The 19,559-nt window shown below is 56.5% G+C and overlaps 1 protein-coding gene and 1 long non-coding RNA gene across 4 annotated transcripts; one reads left to right on the top strand and one right to left on the bottom strand.

The window, feature by feature from the left end:
- Positions 1-64: 64 nt before the first annotated feature.
- Positions 65-14,462, bottom strand: NEURL4 (neuralized E3 ubiquitin protein ligase 4). 3 transcript variants are annotated; one of them, XM_009189542.3, is made up of 29 exons: positions 13,642-14,462; positions 12,043-12,487; positions 11,768-11,833; positions 11,314-11,612; positions 11,040-11,151; positions 10,858-10,946; positions 10,245-10,317; positions 9,815-10,079; positions 9,402-9,583; positions 8,998-9,083; positions 8,711-8,873; positions 8,414-8,612; positions 8,246-8,322; positions 8,083-8,161; positions 7,547-7,722; positions 7,334-7,465; positions 6,456-6,601; positions 6,151-6,378; positions 5,952-6,050; positions 5,702-5,863; positions 5,349-5,513; positions 3,936-4,094; positions 3,381-3,560; positions 3,162-3,249; positions 2,958-3,065; positions 2,677-2,821; positions 2,386-2,498; positions 2,130-2,295; positions 73-760 (listed from the first exon to the last, which is right to left on the bottom strand). In XM_009189542.3, the coding sequence occupies exons 1-29, from the start codon at positions 13,921-13,923 to the stop codon at positions 556-558; spliced, it is 4,689 nt and encodes a 1,562-aa protein (XP_009187806.1). In that variant the 5' UTR covers positions 13,924-14,462; the 3' UTR covers positions 73-555. The 3 variants fall into 3 exon arrangements, with proteins under 3 accessions (XP_031513196.1, XP_009187806.1, XP_009187807.1); XM_009189543.3 differs by having other exon boundaries at positions 7,553-7,722; positions 13,642-13,940; XM_031657336.1 differs by lacking the exon at positions 13,642-14,462 and having other exon boundaries at positions 65-760; positions 11,768-12,135.
- A 611-nt stretch (positions 14,463-15,073) lies between these two features.
- LOC116271009 lies at positions 15,074-17,976 on the top strand. Its single transcript, XR_004179330.1, has 2 exons — positions 15,074-15,257; positions 17,440-17,976. It is a non-coding gene; the product is annotated as an uncharacterized LOC116271009 (long non-coding RNA).
- Positions 17,977-19,559: the final 1,583 nt, after the last annotated feature.

Genomic DNA, 19,559 nt, shown 5'->3' on the forward strand with positions numbered 1-19,559 from the left:
CACCTGGTGGCACCCCAGGGGACGCGGGCTCCGGAGAGGGGCGCGCGAGAGAGAGGCCGAGGCGGAGGCTCTGAGACGGTGTTTATTGGCTCCTTAGAAATCAGAGTCAGTAACAACTGTACAGAGGCCCCCATCTTCCGTGCGCCCACCCTTCCCCACTCCCGCCCGGTGGCCCCGGAAAAAGCAGCTTCATGTGGGCACAGGGAGAGACTCCTCTGGGATTCACAGTAACCAGAAACAAAAACGGAAATAAATTAAGTGATGTGGGGAAGGGGAGTAAAAGGGAGTCATGTTCCCCAAATCAGTGCATGAAGAGGGGTACCAGGGCCTGGAGCTGGGCTCCCATGGCTCCTCCCATCAGACGGAGTGCTGGGCCTCCAGACATGGAGCTGTGCCACTTGCCACCTACATCTGAGAGCCTGCCTACATGTTCCTGCGCGGCTGCCAAGCTCCAGCACCTGCGCATGCCACGAGTCACGGGAATGAGGTGGAGGCAGTCGCCAGAGTCCATGGGCCCGAGGCCCGACTGTGCTTGTAGTATTTGTGTCTGACCCCTCATTCCACCCGTACCAGCAGGGCATAGAGGAGTGTGGCCCCCTTCTCCTTAGTGACCCACTCAAGTTCGGCTGGACTGAAGTGAGGGTCAGGAGGTTCTCCAAGGGCAGCGGAAGGGGGTCCCGGGGTGTAGGAGCCAGGGCGCACACACACCTGGAACGCCACCTGAGCCTGGTGCGTCCGCTGGGATTTGGGGTCCCGGAATCTGTCAAACAGGAAAAAATAAGGGAGTGAAGCTTCTCTCCCCATCATCTCCCCCTTGCAAAGTCTGTTCCAACCACACAAGCCTTGCTGTACCTAGGAAATACTCCCGCCTTATAGGAACTTCACTCTAGCTGTTCTTTCTACCTGAAATGTTCTTCCTCCCAAAGCCTGCTCAGCTACACCCTTCACTTCCTTCTTCAAGCCTTTGCTCGAATCTCTCCCACCTTCTTACGATGCCCACACCAGCCACACTGCTGTCTCCTTCGCCCCACTCTTTCCTACGATGCCCACACCAGCCACACTGCTGTCTCCTTCGCCCCACTCTTTCCTACGATGCCCACACCAGCCACACTGCTGTCTCCTTCGCCCCACTCTTTCCCTGATGCCACCAGCCACTGCTGTCCTCTTAGCCCCACTCTTTCCTGCGATGCCCACACCAGCCACTGCTGTCTCCTTCGCCCACTCTTTCCTCACGATGCCCACACCAGCCACTTCCTTTCTTCCCTACTGTCTCCTTCCTCCATTCCACTGTCCATTCCACTGTCCTTCCCCCCCCTCTCCCCTGTCCTCCTTCCACTGTCTCCTTCCATCCACTCTTTCCCTCATTCTTCCACTGCTGTCCTTCCATTACTCTTTCTTCGGTCTTTCCAGCCACTGCTGTCTCAGCCAGCCCCACTCTTCTGATGCCCTCCAGCCACACTGCTGTCCTTAAGCCCCCACTCTTTCTTCACGATTCTTACACCAGCCACACTGCTCAGCCAGCCCCACTCTTTCTTTGTTTCCATAAGATCCTTACTTGTGCAGCTAAAGATGCTAAAATGCTGGCGGTGCAGTGGCTCCATGCTGTAATCCTGGCTTTGGGAGGCCGAGGCGGGTGGCTCACGAGGTCAGGAGATCGAGACCATCCTGGCCAACATGGCAAAACCCTATCTCTACTAGAAAAATTAGCCGGGCTTGGTGGCATACGCCTGTAGTCCCAGCTACTCAGGAGGCTGAGGCAGGAGAATCGCTTGAACCCGGGAGGTGGAGGTTGCAATGAGCCGAGATCATGCCACTGCACTCCAGCCTGGATGACAGAGCAGGACTCCGTCTCAAAAATAAATAAATAAATAATAAATACTTATTATGTATGAACATTATAGAGAGAAAAAGCAGAGGTTCCACAAGAGTAAGGTTCCTTTTCTTGCCCACTAGAAGAGTATATAAGTGGTATTTGTTCAATGAATGAAAAAAGGGCTGAGTTGGAGACTGGCAGCTAGCAAGAGGAGGTGAGAAAAGGGGAGGGCAAATCATGAAGACCCCAGTGGCTGCGCTCAGGCCCTCTTCATCCGAGCCCCTGGAGATCTCTCCCCACCCCTCCCAGTACTCACTGCACTTTGGAGGCCAGGGTCTCGGCCCCAGCATATTGAAGGGAGGGGGAAAGCAGCACAGGAGGGGGCTGCTCCTCCCGAGGAGGTGCACAGTTCTCGCCAGGCTCCTCGAACCCTACCCCAGGCTCTCCCTTCAAAGGACGGCAGCTCAGGATGGAAGCAGTACCTGGGAGGAGAACTGGGTTAAGATAGCCCTTTTTATTCCTCCACAGCCCCCCAGGCTCAGCCCACCTTGCATGGGCCTGCTCCCCAGTACCTGCTCCCAGCTCCCCTCGGTCCAGCACTCTCCGTACAGCTGCAACATTGCTCCCATGATAGGCCATGTGCCACTTCTTGGTTAGTGTCCCAGCCTCCAGGCGGGGATTCACTCTACGAGGTGGACAAGCGGGGCAGATAGAACGAAGGACACTGGCTCCCCAGTGGAGGAGCTTCACGAGGCTCTTCCTTAGACAGGAAGTTCTATCACTTCTTCCATGCACCTTCTTGGGATCTCCATTTCTCCAGGGGGAAAACAGTAGGGGAAAGGCATGACCCTGCTCGTATGTACCTGAGGTTGAACCTGCACCAGCCAAAGGGCAGTGCGTATTCCCGGGGAGGCTCCCCTCTGCGCCTGTGGGCCTCGTCTCCTCGCAGCTTCCGGCAAGACTCACAGTAGCACAGGCTTCGCTTTGGCGGAGGCATGAAATAATCTTCTGCGGGACAGTAAGTAGCAGGCTTGGTGCTGTGGCTCCCACCCTTGATCTCAGCCACACTGGCACCCTTCAGCTGCTCTCCACGGCTCTGGGCCTGGCCCTGGGGATGAAGTCAGTTCTGGGGACCGGGACTCACCAGGAAGCAGCAGGAGTTCTCGGAAGCGAGAGCAAAGGGCATGGTACTCGCAGCTCTTTAGAGGACTAGCGGCGGGTGGTGGGCCCCAGCACACACTCTCTTTGATGCCTGAGGGAGCAGAGGGGCACAGGTCACAAGAGTCAGGCTAGAAGGGTAGGGGCAGGGGAGTAGGGGCAGGAGCGGGGTCCCTTTGGGCTGGCACACCGTCCACCATGTCTGCTTTCTCCATGTCCCCTTGGGTTCCAGCACTTTTCCCACTGGCAGCCCCTGGCTCAGGGTTCACGATTGTCACCTGTAGGGGAGAGGGTAGTCAGACAGAGCTTGGTCAGACCCCAGGGCCTGATGATCCTGGAACAGAGACTTCCCCGTCCTGGACGGCCCAGACTCTTAGGCACCCTCCTCCCTGCCCCCACTGCCACTAACCTGCTCACACTGCCCATAGAGGTCCACAAGCGCGTGGCAGGGCTGGGGCACATCTGGCACAGCTACCCCCTGGTCCACCCCATTAACATGGAGATGCAGCCCCCCAGAGCTGTCCAGCCGCAGTCCCAGGATGGTGCCTTCAGGGCACGTGTCCAGATTCGGCCCAAACTTCTCACAGATCTGGGAGGAGAGACCGGCTGTCTTCCAGAGGTCACACTCCACCACAGCAGCCGTCCTGCCCTTTGCTCTGCTTCCTGCTGCCAGCGCCTTGGCTTCACCTCCATGCTTGCCTGCTGCCAAGACTCTCCTCCCGCTGCAGTTACCTAGAGCCCCTCCTCTTCCCCAAAACCGGCACATTCTCAACGGCAGGGACACCGCAGGAAGCAGCAGGCCTAAAACTGACCAGGCAATGCCACTCACCCTTGCCTGCCCATTACTGTCCCCCTTTTACACCTGTGGTCCTACCTCCAAGGCTAGGGGCCCACTTCTCCCTTCTGGCCAGCCCTTCCCTACACACAAGCCTGGTCCCGCCCCTTCTCTATGGCTCCTACTCACCTTGAGACCGTTGTGGAAGACCCCACGGCCCCGCAGCAGCCAGGCTGCCCGTTTGAGGGCACAGGCAGAAGCAGGGAAGTTGAGCCTCTCAGGCGCGCAGGTGATGACTCCCAGGACAAGGGAAGATGTCCACTGTCGGTTTAGGAAATCTATCCGCACCTGGGGAAGAAGGAACTACTCCATAATCACAGCCTCCTGGGAAGAACCAGGCTCGACACCGAGCCCCCCCCCCCCCCCCCCCCCCCCCCCCCCCCCCCCGCCAGGGAGGGAATACTGCACCTCCCAGAATGTGGCCTGGGATGCTGCCTTTTCTTATGCATGGAAGGACCAGAAAATGCAAATTTAGTTGTTTATTTCCCTTTTGTTTTTTTAAAATAATAATTAAAAAAAGAACCATCAGCTGGCATGGTGGCCCACACCTGTAATCCCAGCACTTTGGGAGGCTGAGGCGGGTGGATCACCTGAGGTCAGGAGTTTGAGACCAGCCTGAGCAACATGGCGAAACCCTGTCTCTACTAAAAATACAAAATTAGCCAGGCGTCGTGGCACATGCCTGTAATCCCAGCTACTCAGGAGGCTGAGGCAGGAGAATCGCTTGAACCCGGAAGGTGGAGGTTGCAGTGAGACGAGGTCGTGCCACTGCATTCTAGCCTGGGCAACAAGAGCACAACTCCATCTCAAAAACAAAACAAAACAAAACCCTGTTTGAGCTGTGACCTTGCTGTTGCCTCTGTAATGATCTGTCAGGATTCTTATTCGTAGGACTTCCTTCATCTAGCTAGCTTTTTTTTTTTTCTTTTTTTTTAGAGACAAGATCTTGCTCTGTCTCCCAGGCTAGAGTGCGGTGGCGTGATCTCGGCTCACTGTAACCTCTGCCTCCCAGGTTCAAGTGATCTTCCCACCTCAGCCTCCTGAGTAGCTGGGATTATAGGCTCGTGCCACCATGCCTGGCGAATTTTTGTATTTTTTTGCAGAGACAGAGTTTCGCTATATTGCCCAGGCTGGTCGCAAACTCGTGAACTCAAGCGATCTGCCTGCTTTGGCCTCCAAAAGTTCTGGGATTACAGGTATAAGCCACTGTACCTGGGCTCATCTGGCTAACTTTGATATATCTTTCAGTTTGTAGCAAAAAGGCACCTTCTTCTGGAAAGCCCTCTCTGCTCCCACATATAGGATCGGGCATTTCCCTTGGACTCCTCCAGCCTGTCCCTACTGCTTCCCTTACCGATCGCCAGGTAGGGACTTCGTGGTAACTGACTGACAAACCCCATTACAGGCTATGAATAAAAGCCCAGAAAGCTCATCCAAGTGGCTTGCTTTCTTTTTCTCCACCCAAAAAGGCCTTTCTTCAGGAGGGTTGGCCATGGGTCACTGTGGAGCGAGAGGAGCTGGGGACAGGGAGGGAGAGCCCACCTGGACCAGCAGCTGGGGCACCAGAGGCTGGTTGATGACAACGATGCCCTGATTGTAGCTGGCCACCCGTGTGGCTGTACGGTTCCCATTAGACAAGAGGATATTCTTCCCGTGGTTCTCCAGGAACTCGAGGGTGGTGGGTATAATACCCACTTCATTCTGGCCCTGGTGTGGAGGAAGAGACTAAGCTGCATGGGTTGCCAATGCCAGGACTGACCCACCCCACTGGAGTTTGCACAGACCCTGAGTGTGAGCCTCTACCCAACGATCAGAGAACCCAAAAAAGGCCTGGCATCCAACGGCCCAGCAACTGCCCATCCACGTGCACAGCAGGCCATGCTGCAGCCACTTACTCCCAGGCCATGCTCCTCGCCCTCGTCATCCTCCTCGCCCTCACTGCCGGTGTCTGAACTGGGGGAAGGAGGCTGGGTGCCTTCTGACTCCTCCAGCCTTGTGGAACTGACAATCGACACGCTGCGGACTGGCCCGTAGAGATCCAACACAGCCCACACGTTCTGGGAGGCACACAAGACCCAGAAAAATCAGAGATCAGCGGAAGACCTCAACCATCCTCCCAAAACCCAAGGAAGCATTCAGGTCCACCTTGGCAATGCCAGTGGCTGCAGGCCCCATATCCTCTCCATCCACCAGGATGTGCATCGTGTCATCTGCCCCCCGACGAACACCCACACGGCTCCCCACCTAGGACCAAGGCAGGACAAGGACAGATGATGCTCAGCCCACCCCTCCCTGCCACCGCCACTCCCAACCCCTCCCCTGTCCCTGGAGCCAGCCACTTCACCCCCAGCCTCTCTAGGTTCCGGCCATAGTTCATCCTCTGGAGCTGCCCATCACGCCTCACTTCACAGCTGGATACCATCCAAGTGGTCTTCGTCCGGAGCTCTGGCAGGGAAGGAGGCAGCCCTGGGCCACTGCCACCTGCTCCGGGTCCCATCTCCCCCGGGGCTAGTGTGGTCAGTCCCAGCCGCAGGGAACCTGCCCACTTCTCATCTAGCTCTTCCACTTTCACCTATGAGACAGAGACAAGATGAGCTGGCCCTGTCGCGATAGGCCTGGCAGCCCCTCTGTCACATCGCTACGGCCTACCTCAAAGACTTCCTCAGCCCTCAGCTCCTTGGTACTGAAGACAAGGCCATGAGCATAGCCAGCGGCACGCACCGCCCTCGTGCCATCCTCCTCTAGAGTGATATTCTTGCCGCAAGTACTGTGGAATCGGTGAGCCACGCCAGCCACTGTGAAAAGATGGCACCAGAGGAAGGGGTAGGACTGGGGCAGCAAGCTTCAGATGGAACAGAGCAAAGCTTTCAGATGAAACAAGATGGGGACACCAACGCCCCATCTGCCATCTGCCATTACTCCTCAGGGCCTCCTGACACCTCTTTATTGTATTTTTTTTTTTTTTTTTGAGGCACGGTCTCGCTCTGTCACTCAGGCTGGAGTGCAGTAGCACAATCACGGCTCACTGCAGCCTCGACTTCCTGGGATCCAGCGATCCTCCCACCTCAGCCTCCCAAGTAGCTGGGACCACAGGTGCACGCCGCCACAACTGCCTAAATTTTGTATTTTTGGTACAGACGGGGTTTCGCCGTGTTTCCCAGGCTGGTTTCAAACTCTTGTGCTGGAGTGATCCACCCGCCTTGATCTCCCAAAGTGCTGGGATTATAGGCATGAGCTACTGCGCCCAGCCCTGATACCTCTTTTCACCACAGCAAGACTCATTTCCAAACCTGGCATGCTCAGTTTATGGTGTCCTGGCCCCCTGGTGGCAGGGAAGTGTCCAGGCTCTAAGTACCAGGTGTAACCTCCCCCTTACTGGCTGCTTGCCACCGTGGGCTGTCCCTTCCCTTGAGGCGGCAGCTACCCCAGCCAACCGTCTTTGCACAGCTGCTGTAACCTGGAAGCCCTACTCCTCAGGTGCACAGCAGGCAAGCAGAACCCATCCAGCCCCCGCCCGGCTGCCACACCTGGGGAGTGCAGTGGGAAGGACTTCTCGGTGGCGGTGTTGCTGGTCGCCAGGCTGTTGTCCATGGGGCCGGTGGCATTGGTGATGGACACTTGGACACACTGGCCATAGAGATCAACTACTGCATACACCTCTGGGGAGGAGAGGGAAAGTCAGAAGCCTGACAGCCAGGTGGTCTGGGCTGAGGGTGGCAGGCTGAAAGCCACATAGTCACCTTTACCCGGAGGCAGGCCCGAGCAGGCAGCGCCTTGGTCCTGGCCATTGATGAAGTAGTGCAGATCGCCCTTGGCAGTTCGCATCATGCCAATGCGTGCACCTGTGCCCAGCGCATCCAGGTCACACCCGTAATTGTTGCGCATCGTGTTACCGTCTTGCATGATGGCTGTACCACTGGGGGGATGGCAGAAGGGGTGAGTCAGCCTGCCAGCTTCAACTTCACATTGGCCCCCGCCCACTCCCTGCCTGTCAGAACCTTCCAATGCCTTGGGCTGGGGTCTTGATCTGGGTGTAAGGCCCAGTCCTATCTCCTTTGTCTCTGGGATCCTCTCAGGGAAAAGCAAGAACTACCTAAGATGAAGGAGGCCTGAGCCCCTGTGGGCCTGAGCAGGGCTTCCCAGAATCCAAGAGAGGGGACAGGCAGATCCCCTAGGTCTGTCACTGCCCACAGCCACCATAGGCCAAAACCTTGCTTCCCTGATCCCAGCCAGCTCCACCCAGCCCCAAGCTGGCCCCCAAAGCAGGAAGCCCAACCTCAGCATCCATGTGTCATAGTCAATATCTGTCATGGTGTTGGGGAATTCCAGGTCTTCAGGCCGAATAGCAGTCACTCCTGGGAGGAGGCAGAGGTAAGTCAAGGCCAATCCCCCAAGGCACAGACATCCAACGGCCCCCAACACACACAGACGCCCCTCACCAGCCTCAATGGAGCCTGACCAGCGGTCCACCATCTTCTGAATGACAATTTCAAACAGCTCTCCATCCCGCAGGGCCCTGCCAGGGAGAATGGTGATCAGAGAGGCTCCACTTGGGTGGCTGAGGCTGGGCAGGAGGAAGGTGGGGACATGAAAGTTGAGAGACTGACCGGTTGGAGATGACGATGGCGTCATTAAACTCGCTGCGACAGTTGTGGCGGAGGGCAGTGCGGCCCCCATTGGTGATGACTGCGTTACTGCCGTGCAGCTGGTGGAAGCGCAGGTCAGAGCCCCCTGCCCCTGAGGATGGAGAGCTTGGAGACACCTGGTTATTCCCCTCAGGAAGTGATTCAGGAACTGGAGACACCTCTGTAAAAGTGGACATCATCACCCATTAGATCTCTAAGTGTCTCTCAGACCTCCCAAGGCCACCCTAACCCCCGGCCCCAGCCTAGCCCGGCCCTCACCCACGTCGTCCACAATGGTGGCCTGGGCCGCCTGGCCATAGAGATCGACGACAGCATAGACGCCCGGGGGCACGTTCCAGGCAGCAGGGCCCTGAGTCATCCCATTGACAAAGAAGTGGAGAGTCCCGTCCTCCCGCCGTACCACGCCCACCGTGTCCCCTGCCTTGGAAGAAGGGGGTGCTGGAGTGAGGAGTCAGGCAGAGTTCCTGCCGGGGCTGGTCCTGCATCAGCCCTGTGGTGTTTGTGATGCCTGCTGCGGCCGCCAGGCAGCGCACCCACTTTCCCACCTTGAGGCGGTCCAGGTTGTGCCCGTATTCATCCAGGATGGTCGTCCCATTGTGCATCACCCCATTCCCAGTCATCATCCAGGTCCCTGGGAGGACAAGGAGCAGTAGAGGACATGAAGGGAAAGGAAGGGCTCCTCTCCTTTCCATAGCAGCCCCCACAGAACTCCTGAGCCCACAGCCCATCTTGCCTTTTCTTTGACGACTAGCTTTCTTCCCTGAGCAGGACAAGAAAACTCTGCAGCTTCCAAGACAGCCACAGCCCTGCCCACGGGGCACTCTCTAGCCACTGAATGAGTGGTCACAAGAGTGACACGTGAAAAAGAAGCTGGAGAACAAGTGCCAGGGCTTTGGGGACAGCTTCCCCCCAAAACCCTGTCCTGGCCCTGCCCTTCCTGGGAGCTCACCAGAGCGCAAGTTGGTCATGGTGGAGGGCAACTGGAGGTAGGCAGGGTTGTGGGTGGTGACACCAATTTCAATGGAGCCAGCCCATTTGTCCACCATCTTGTCGATGCGCACCTGGAACACCTCTCCGTCCCGCAGGGCTCTGCTGCTCAGCACCACGCCGTGATTGAAGTCATCGGTGGCACTGAGGGAACAGAAAGTGGAGAGTCAGATCCCCAACACACGCCCTCAACGTGCCAAGGCTTAGCCCAGCAATGCCTGCCAACATTCGCGGCCCCAAGCCAAAGAACTCAACCTCAACCTCCCCCGCCGCCAGGCTGCCCCCGCCAGGCTCCCTCTGCCTTCTACTTCCGTGCCCTGCCCCCCTCCCATTAGAACCCCTTCTTCAGGCTTCTCCCCACCCCATGGGCCATACTGGGGCCTCAGGGCAGTGCGTCCCTCGTGGGTGATGGCTGCCTTCTGCCCACAGTTGGGGTGGAAGAGCAGGCGCTCAGGTTCTGCCTGAGCGGCAGGGGCAGCACGGCGGAGAGCGCCCTCGGGGGACAGTGCCCGCAGGATGGCGTTGTTGCGGCGGAGACGGTCACTGTGGTTGTTATTGTGGACGATGGTCACCTTCACAGCCATCCCGTACAAGTCCACCACGCCATACACCACTGGGGGCGTCAAGGGGGTTGCCACTCCTGTTGCAGGAAGGTTCGGGGGTGTGGGAGTGGGCAGGGAGAATGAGGGGAGAAAGTCAAACACGGAGACCAAGCACCAAAGAGAAGCAGGAGGATGAAGTACAGCCCCCAGTCCCAGCCTCACCGAAAGCCCCAGCCCAGAGGCCCTCTCTGAGCGACCCTTACCCTGATCGATACCATTAATGAAGAAGTGCAGGGCAGAGTTGGACTTCCTTGTGAGGCCAATGTGGTCACCCTCCTACTCAAAGAAGACGAATAGTTCAGAGGAGTCCCGAGGCCTGCCGAGCACCCCACTCCACACAGGAACAACTCCAGACGGCATTCGCCAGTCTCAGACCATCCTGGAGGACAGGTCCTGGGTCCTTGTTTTCCAGACATGACAGTTTCTACATTTCCTCAATGCTCCACGTGAGTCAGGCACTGAGTTAAACCACCTCACAGACATCAGCTTCTACAAGTCTCAGCCTATGGAATGAGTACTACTTGTAGGCTCATTTTAGAGATTGCAGGGGCTGGGGGAGCAATGAAAGAGGATAAGCTTCTTGCCTCGGTTCGCCACTACAAATGGGAAAACAGTAAGAGGAAGTCAACCATCTGACTCCAAAATCTGAGTGCTGAACTCTTGGGCAACTCTGCCTTCTCGGAAGGAACCTTTAGGTAGAAGACACAGGGACTGGCTCTAGGTCATACAGGAGACCCTGCTTGGTGCCCTGGCAGGGTCACAGAGTACCTGTGGCTCTGCTGGAAAGTGGTCCAAGGATCTGTGTGCCACCCTCACCTGCAGCTCATCCAGACTGAATTCGCAGTACTCCCGGCGGGTGCCCTTGCCATTGGTCAGGATCCCACAGCCGCTCATCATGATGGTGCCTGGGTGATGGTGGACACGCAGGTTCAAGTACGGGGCTTCCTTCCCCTCAGCAACACCAGGCCTGCACCCCCGCCCCTGCCCAGGGCTGGTACCTGACTGGAGGTTGGTCATGGTGGCTGGGTACTCCAAACTGTTGGGGTTGTGGGTGGTGACCCCAATCTCAATGGAGCCTGACCACTTATCAACAAGCTTATCGATACGGATCTGGCATTGAGGGACAGAAGGGAGAAGCAGGGAATGTAAATGCAGAAAGAGACCTTCAGCCCTTGGTTCTTCCCCAGGGCCCACCCTCCTAGCGCCAATGGTTGAGCCCCATCTTTAGCTCCCAGAGGTAAGGCGCCAACCAGACCACAGGACTTTGCACACCTCAAACATCTCATTGTCCCGAAGTGGGCGGTTGGTCATGACAACCCCATTGTTGAATTCGTCCAGGGGCCGCCGGCGCTCAGCCGTCTTATTATTGTTGCTGAGTTTGATGAGGGTTCCGCACTTTTCATGAAAGAGCAGGGCATCGTTGGAAGTGAGAATGGGCGAGGTGGCAGCACCGCTAGACCCCAGGCCTTCCCCTGCTGGCGGGGAGCTCAGGTTCACATTCAGAAGCCCTCCATTGTAGGCAGACAGGATGGTGTTGCTCACCACCTCAGACAGCTCCATGCTGGCAAAGTCTACAGCAGCAGGATGGAAAAAGAAAGCTGGGAAGTTGAGATGAGGCTCTATATCCCCAGACCAGGTGCCTCTCTCCCTGCCCCTTCTCCTGAGAGCCCTCCCTTGTCCACCTCACTTCCCACTCCCCTTCCCAGGGCCTTCCCAAAGCCCTCACCATTATGCGACTCAAGGCTGTTAGGAAACGTCTCCGGCCGGGCCTGCGCTGGGGACACCATGAAGGCTGGGGACCAGGTGGGATGGGAGGGGAATAAGGGTTCAGTCCCTGCTTCAGGGCCCATAGCCAGGAGACCCCCCCATCCTCTAGCTCCTGCTTTCCCATTCAACAGACTTGGGGATAAGGGTGGCCCTGCCCACACCCAGCCTGTCTTGTCACTGTATTTCTCCCATTCTGTCCCCACCCCACCACCACTGCCCTAGCCGTGTTCTCACCTTCATCAGCAGAGGTACCCTGTTCAGCCAAGGCAGAGTCTTCAGTGGGGGCCAGGGGCTCAAGGGGAGGTGTGGGGATGGGAGTAGGGGGGCTGAAACCTGGCTCAGGGGGTAGCACGGTGATCTGGGTGCACTTGCCATAAAGGTCCACAACGGCCCAGACACGAGGGGGCAGGCCTGTGGCGGCCACACCGCAATCCCGCCCATTCACCCAGAGCCGAAGCTCCCCAGCAACTGTGCGCTCCACACCCACGCGGTCCCCTTCGCCAAGCTGGTCCAGGTCCTGACCATACTCCTCCAACACAGAGCGTCCATCTCTCAGCACAGAGCAGCCCGATACTACCCACGAGCCCCCCTTCAGCCCCGTGGCACTGCTTGGAAAGTCCAGCACACTGGGGTCCAGCGCTGTCACCCCAATCTCAATGGAGCCACTCCAGGAGTTGACCTGGGATAGGGGTATTGGACAGAGACTTAGAATGGGCCACCCTCCATTCCACAGGCCACCATATCTTCCCACCTCTCAGACAGCTAGCTGGCTTTTTGTCTCTTGGAACACTAATCCACAGATACAGACAGTGATTTTCTGGACTCTGTCTTGGAAATTATTTGGGCTTTCCTTTAGCAACTCTGCTCTCTACTCAGTGTTTACTATACCACTCCTTTCCAAGCCAAGCACGAATTCCTTGGTTCCAGTCTCCTGTCTCCTCTAACTTCCCTAGTCTCTATGGCTCTCCAACCATCCAAATTCACCTACTTCCTATACCCACACTTCTTGCTCTTGTGTATCATTCATTCCCTTCCCCTGGCCTAATTCTCTCCAAGGATCAGGCTCTACCCAGATTTAACCTCCTCCCAAGTTCTTTTTCTGTGAGCCTGACCTCTTCACTGAATCACACACACTTCCCTCACCCTGGATTACTTCTCCTCACCTATCCTTCTGGCACAGCCTGTGAGTGTGTCATTCAGTGGTTTGTTCTTTTTTTTTTTTTAGACAGTCTCACTCACTCTGTTGCCCAGGCTGGAGTGCAGTGGCATGATCTCGGCTCACTGCAACCTCTGCCTCTCGGGTTCAAGCCATTCTCCTGCCTCAGACTCCTGAGTAGCTGGGATTACAGGCGCGCGCCACCATGCCTGGCTAATTTTTGTATTTTTAGTAAAGACGGGGTTTCACCACGTTCGCCAGACTGGTCTCGAACCCCTGACTCTAGTGATCCGCCTGCCTCGGACTCCCAAAGAGCTGGGATTAGGTTTGTTCGTTCCTTGGTATCTTTCTTCACTTGTCATCACATCTCTGACATCTCTCCATCCTCCATGCCCAAGAAATTGTACCAGGAGGTCTGTTCCCAGCCATTTTAGTGGGTTAGCCCTCGTGTCCCTTCCCTGGTTCTGGATCTTGAAAACACTCAAGCTCTTAATGTCTTCTTCAAACTGAATGTTTCTGCTTCACGCTGTCTTCCTGTCCGCCCCCTGGTGCTCTATGTTCTTTCTGTTCCCTCTCGGTGCCCGGCGATGTGGGCTACCCTGGCTGTCCTACCCCGTCTCCCTCTAGTCCCCTCCCACCACCCTCCACATCTCGGTTCCGCGGTACCAGCGCTGCACCTTGCGGTCGATGCGGACGGTGAAGATGCGTCCATCGCGCAAGGGTTCTCGGCTCAACACCAGCCCGTGGTTAAACTCCTGGCCCGGCTGCTGCCGCCGCGCTGTACGCCCACAGGCCGACAGGCTCACCAAGCGCCCAGTGCGCGGGTGCAGCTCCCCGCCGCTGCCCAGACCCCCGTTGGACCCCGGTCCTGAGCCGCTCCCGCTAGGTCCCCCACCCCCGCCCGGCCCCGGTCCGGGGCCTCCCCCAGAGCCCCCACTCCCACCCGACCCCGCCGCCATCTCCGCTGACACCGGGGCAGCGCGACAGCCGCGCTTGGCGGCACCGTGGCAACCGCGGCGGGCAGACACTCAGGGATACGACCAGGGGCTGAGGCCAGGTATGCTTTACGGCACTGCCGGGCAATGAAGCAGCCCGTGCTAGGAGCTGGGGACCACCACGGTGAGAAGGACGACGGGGTCGGGAGCCTCGCTTTACGGCATAGCGAGGTGATGGACTGGCTCCGAGGGGTACGAAGACTTGGGCAGGGAGCTTTTGCGACAGTGGGAGGAAGACACGCCCACCGCAGGCATCTTTACGACGGTGGGGTACAGGAGCCCAGACACTTTCTGCTTTGCGACAGCGGCACCGACCACCCTGCCCTCGCTAGGGGGAGGTAGCACCTTGAAGCACTCATTTTACGGCAAGAGGGGGGGGTTATCTCCCCTCGGGATGCACGCTCCAAACAGCGTGAGCCGAGTCTGGAGGACCCAGAGAAGCGGTAGTGAAAGTCTAAGTGAAAGTCTCTGCCCGCCACCCCACTGAGACCGAAGTGTCTTGTGACAGCGCCGCAATCCTTCCACTTTGCCTCACACCTCTCCTGATTGGCTGAGCGAGCCGACTGGCGGGGATGGGGGAAGCTCGTTGATGATTAAGTCAAGCCCAGCCTTAACTCCAACTCAACCAAACTATTCCATGTTAAGGCCACAAAGAGTCTAGAGAAGCCCCGACAGGCAGTTTCAAGCGACAGCGCTGACGACCCCAAAAGATCTCCCCTAGAGCTAGTCACAAGCCCCCAGCCCACCTCCCTTACGCTCACGCTCAGGCTTGAGGACCGTGACGTCACAATCGAGGCTTCTTGCCCCCTGGCCTGGTCCCCTGACTGGGATTGGCTGGTTTGGATGAGGGTGGTGATGGAGAAGGGCGGGAACAAATTGCCCAGACAAAGAAAGTCTTTGGGTGGGACACAAAAGAAAGGGCCGAGCGGAGGAACCCCCAGCCCGAGTCTCTATATAGCCTTGATTCCGCTCGCCGCAGCTCGGGAGCAGGGGAGAGGGACCCGGGACTGAGCCGCAGCATTCCCCGCCGGCAGCGGTGGGGGCGGGGCCAGGGGCGGGGCTACGTGGAGCCGGTAGGCGGGGCAGGATCGCTGAGAGCGGCCCCCAGGTGGGGCTATGGAGAAACTGGAGTCCCTAGGGGCGGGTGGCGGCCTCAACCGGGATTGCCCCTGGAGGGGTAGCCACAGGAGTTCCCGCAGCGGTCACAGGAGCCGAGGCAGGCGCTGGGCAGCCCTCCGGAGTAGTCCTGTTTCACGGTTCTGGGCCCCGCGTGCACTCCAGGGTCTCCGTATCTCGCGGTACTGGTTCAAGCTGGCCCTCTGGGGGGATAGTGGTCCTTGGTTCCAGGCCCAGTCAGCACCTAGGGGAGGTTGCGAGCCACAGCCTTGGGTCTGGCACAAACCCTGGTGGATTCAACATCCCCGAGCCTCGAACCAGTGTATCCAGGGCTTCCAGCCCTGGGCCTGGGGGGCCTATAGGGCAAGAGGTAAACAGTCCCGGGTGCAGTCCGCCCTCTGGATCAACTTGCTTGAACCCCCAAAACTCCCAACAGGACCGGCCCCGGAGCATCCTACGAAAGAACAGCTCCAACTTGATGCAAAAATCCCCCAATGTGGAGAAGTAAGGAGCCCAGCTCTGTGGGCAGGCAGCCCAGAGTCGGGAGGGTTCAGGACACTGGAGGATCAGAGCCAGAAGGAAAGGGGCAGAGCCTTAAGAACGAAGAGTTAGAGTAGGTGAGGGCAATTGAGTCGGAAGTCCGAGTTTCCAGGCCTTCAGGAGAGGAGCAGGTGCCCCATAAACCCTGGCTGCACGGGACTGTGATTATCATTAAGTCTGACCCCATCCCCAGCCTCAACAAGAGGGTATAAGAAAACTGTTTTGAGGCCCGGTGTGGTGACTCACGCCTGTAATCCTAGCACTTTGGGAGACCAAGGCGGGCAGATCATCTGAGGTCAGGAGTTTGAGACCAGCCTGGCCAACGTGGTGAAACCCCATCCCTACTAAAAATACAAAAATTAGCCAGGCGTGGTGGCAGGCGCCTGTAATCCCAGCTACCTGGAAGGCTAAAGCAGGAGAATGGGTTGAACCAGGGAGGCGGAGGTTGCAATGAGCTGAGATCACACCATTGCACTCCAGCCTGGGAGACAGAACAAGACTCCATCTCAAAAAACAAACAACAACAAAAACTCTTTTGAAGGCCACACACGGTAGCTCACGCCTGTAATCCCAGCACTTTGGGAGGCTGAGGCAGGCAGATCACAAGCTCAGGAGTTCGAGACCAGCCTGACCAAATGGTGAAACCCCATTTCTACTAAAAATACAAAAATTAGCCAGGCGTGGTGGTGTGTGCCTGTAATCCCAGCTACTCAGGAGGCTGAGACAGGAGAATCACTTGAACCCACGAGGCCGAGGTTGTAGTGAGCAGTGATTGTGCCACTGCACTCCAGCCTGGTCAACAGAGTGAGACTCTGTCTCAAAAACAAAAACAAAAACAAAAAACAAACAACTGTTTTGAATGACTGGGAAAATGAGGGAGGCCTATAAGGAGGGGGGTCACTAGAAGGTCCAGCCCCAGAAGGAAGCCTCAGCATTGGGATTAGATGAATATCCTGGCCACCTACCTCCCTGCTGACAAGGACTATGGATTTATGACAGTGCTTACCACAGTCCTTACCACAGGGGCTAAGCCCTCAGCCCCAACCCTTCAGTCCAGAGATTCTTCTCTGTTTAAAGGAGGGGACAGGTGGAGGAGGCAGAGAGAGTTTTAGGGACTGGATACTGCCTGACCCCCCACCTCCCAGCGCTGCTTCCCCCTCCTCTGCAGGCTGCAGGACAGTTTTGAGGACCTCTCTGCTGGTTCCTCCTGCTCAGTGAATCCTGGAGTGCTGGCAGAGAGGTCAGAGTCCTGCCAGAGAGCAGCCGGGGTGTGGGGCTTCTTTCCTCCCTTCAGCCCTGAATTCAGGTCTGCAGCTGGTCTGCTTTTTGACACCCACAATGGGAGTTGCTACAATTTCCATCAGGCCTGGATGGGGGCGGGTCCACACTTGGCCTCATACTCACCTGTCCCCATTGCTATTTTCTTCTCTCGATGCCCCCACTAGTCTCCTACCCCTTCAGGATTGCCATGACGGACAGTATCTGCCCCAGGTTCCGCCAGGACTGTGCTGACAGGAGCTCGGGGCCTGCAGACAACTTTTCTAAGACACATGATGTAGGGTCCAGCCCTACGGAGCTTAGCAAGTGTTCTCCCTGTGTGCGAAGACGAGAGATTGTAATAAATTAAGACACAAGACAAAGAGATAAAGAGAAAGCAGCTGGGCCTGGGGGACCACTACCATCAAGACGCAGAGACCAACAGTGGCCCTGAATGGCTGGGCGCGCTGATATTTATTACAGGCAGGGTAAGGAGGGTGAATCTTCTAAGTGATTGACAAGGTGAAGCAAGTCACGTGATCACAGGACGGGGGCCCTTCCTTTTAGGTAGCCGAAGTAGAGACAGAGAAGGCAACATACGTCAGCGTTTTCTTCTATGCACTTATAAGATCAAAGACTTTAAGACTTCCACTATTTCTTCTACCACTATCTACTACAAACTTCAAAGAGGAACCAGGAGTACAGGAGGAACATGAAAGTGGACAAGGAGCATGACCATTGAAGCACAGCACCACAGGGAGGGGTTTAGGCCTCCGGATGACTGCGGGCAGGCCTGGATAATATCCAGCCTCCCACAAGAAGCTGGTGGAGCAGAGTGTTCCCTGACTCCTCCAAGGAAAGGACACTCCCTTTCGCACTCTGCTAAGTAATGGGTGTCTTCCCAGGCACTGGCATTACCGCTTGACCAAGGAGCCCTCAAGCGGCCCTTATGCGGGCGTGACAGAAGGCTCACCTCTTGCCTTCTAGGTCATTTCTCACAATGTCCCTTTAGCACCTGACCCTACACCCGCCGGTTATTCCTAGGTTATATTAGTAATGCAGCAAAGAGTAATATTAAAAGCTAATGATTAATAATGTTTATAATAATGACTGATAATTGTCCATGATCATCTCTATATCTAATTTGTGTTATGACTATTCTTATTCTAACTATTTTCTTTATTATACTGAAACAGTTTGTGCCTTCAGCCTCTTGCCTCGGCACCTAGGTAATCCTTCTCCCACAACGTGAGATGAAGGGTTGGGGATTGAATGGAAAGGGGGAGGTGGAGCGAGTCTTTGGCAAGAGTGCGGTGGGAAAGCCAGGCTTTCACCACGGTCACAGACTCCAATGACTTTGACAAGTGCCGCAAGGCACACTATGACAAAGGGAAGTTTCTCAAGGCTGAGAAAAACTGGCCCTTGGAGGATGAAGGGGACAGCAATGGTGGTATCAGTATCAGCGGTGGCAGTCAAGGTGTGATACTGGACCCAGAGCCCAGGCCTGTGCAGAGAGGCTGGGCAGGAGAACCAGCCAGAGGAGCCAAAGATGAGCCAGGCCTGGTCACCCAGAAGCACATCCTTGAAGCCCAGGGTTAGCGACGGGAGGGCTCCAGGGACTAGAGGGGTTGTATTCCAGAGGAGCCCGTTCCTCACTTCTCTACCACAGTCTGTCTTCCTCAGTGGCCATCAGCCGAAGACTCTGCTGCCTGACAGGGAGGTAATGCTGGGAAGTGACCCCAGGGAAGAAAGAGGGCAGCTGGAGAAAGGACCCCATTCAGGATAGCCCCCCGAGATTATTGGCTGTTGAGGAACAGAAAGTCTGAGTGGGGGCTGGTTTGTTGGCCAGGCCGGGTGGTTCACTTCCATAATCCCAGCACTTTGGGAGGATTGCTTGAGGCCAGGAATTCTTTTTTTTTTTTTTTTTTTTTTGAGACGGAGTCTGGCTCTGTTGCCCAGGCTGGAGTGCAGTGGCCGGATCTCAGCTCACTGCAAGCCCCCGCCTCCGGTTCTGCCATTCTCCTGCCCTGCCTCCCTAGAGTAGCTGGGAGTACAGGCGCTCGCCACTGCCTGCTAATTTTTTTTTGTATTTTAGTAGAGATGGGGTTTCACCTGTTAGCTGTGATGGTCTCATCTCCTGACCTCATGATCCTACTCGGCCTCGCCTCCCAGTGCTGGGATTACAGGCTTGAGCCACTCTAGCTGCCCCAGCCGAGCTGTGGGAATTCAAACCAGCCTGGGCAAATATATAGGGAGACCTCTGCCTCTACAAAAAAAAAAAAAAAAAAAAATTGTTTTTAACTAGCCAGGCGTGGTTGCGTGCACCTGTAGTCCAGACTACCGGGGAGGCTAAGGTGGGAGAATATAGTCTGAGCCCAGGAGTTTGAGGCTGCCATGAGCGATGATGGCACTACCACCCTCCAGCCTGAGTAACATAGCAAGATCTTGTCTCAAAAAATAAATAAAAAATAAACAAAAGTCCGAGACAACCATGCGGGGAGGTGGAGCGGTCACTGAAGTTTTTCTCAAATGGGAAGGGTAAGAGAAGTCAGTGAGATGAGGATCTGGGGCCTGAGCTTCTCCCCTGTGGTGAGGGCCCATGACAGACACCTGGGAGGCACGGATATACCAGATGGCCGGAAGACTTGGATTCATTTGGTTGATTCCTCAGATTCCTCCACCTACAG

This window comes from Papio anubis, chromosome 17 (genome assembly GCF_008728515.1).
Source record: "Papio anubis isolate 15944 chromosome 17, Panubis1.0, whole genome shotgun sequence".
Classification (NCBI taxonomy): Eukaryota; Metazoa; Chordata; class Mammalia; order Primates; family Cercopithecidae; genus Papio; species Papio anubis.

Coding starts and splice junctions, on each gene's coding strand:
- NEURL4 (XM_009189542.3), bottom strand. CDS start 13,923: ATGGCGGCGGGGTCGGGTGGGAGTGGGGGCTCTGGGGGAGGCCCCGGA. Junction 11,613..11,767: donor CAGCCTTGAGTCGCATAATG/GTGAGGGCTTTG, acceptor CTGCTGCTGTAG/ACTTTGCCAGCATGGAGCTG. Junction 8,874..8,997: donor ACAACCTGGACCGCCTCAAG/GTGGGAAAGTGG, acceptor CCTTCTTCCAAG/GCAGGGGACACGGTGGGCGT.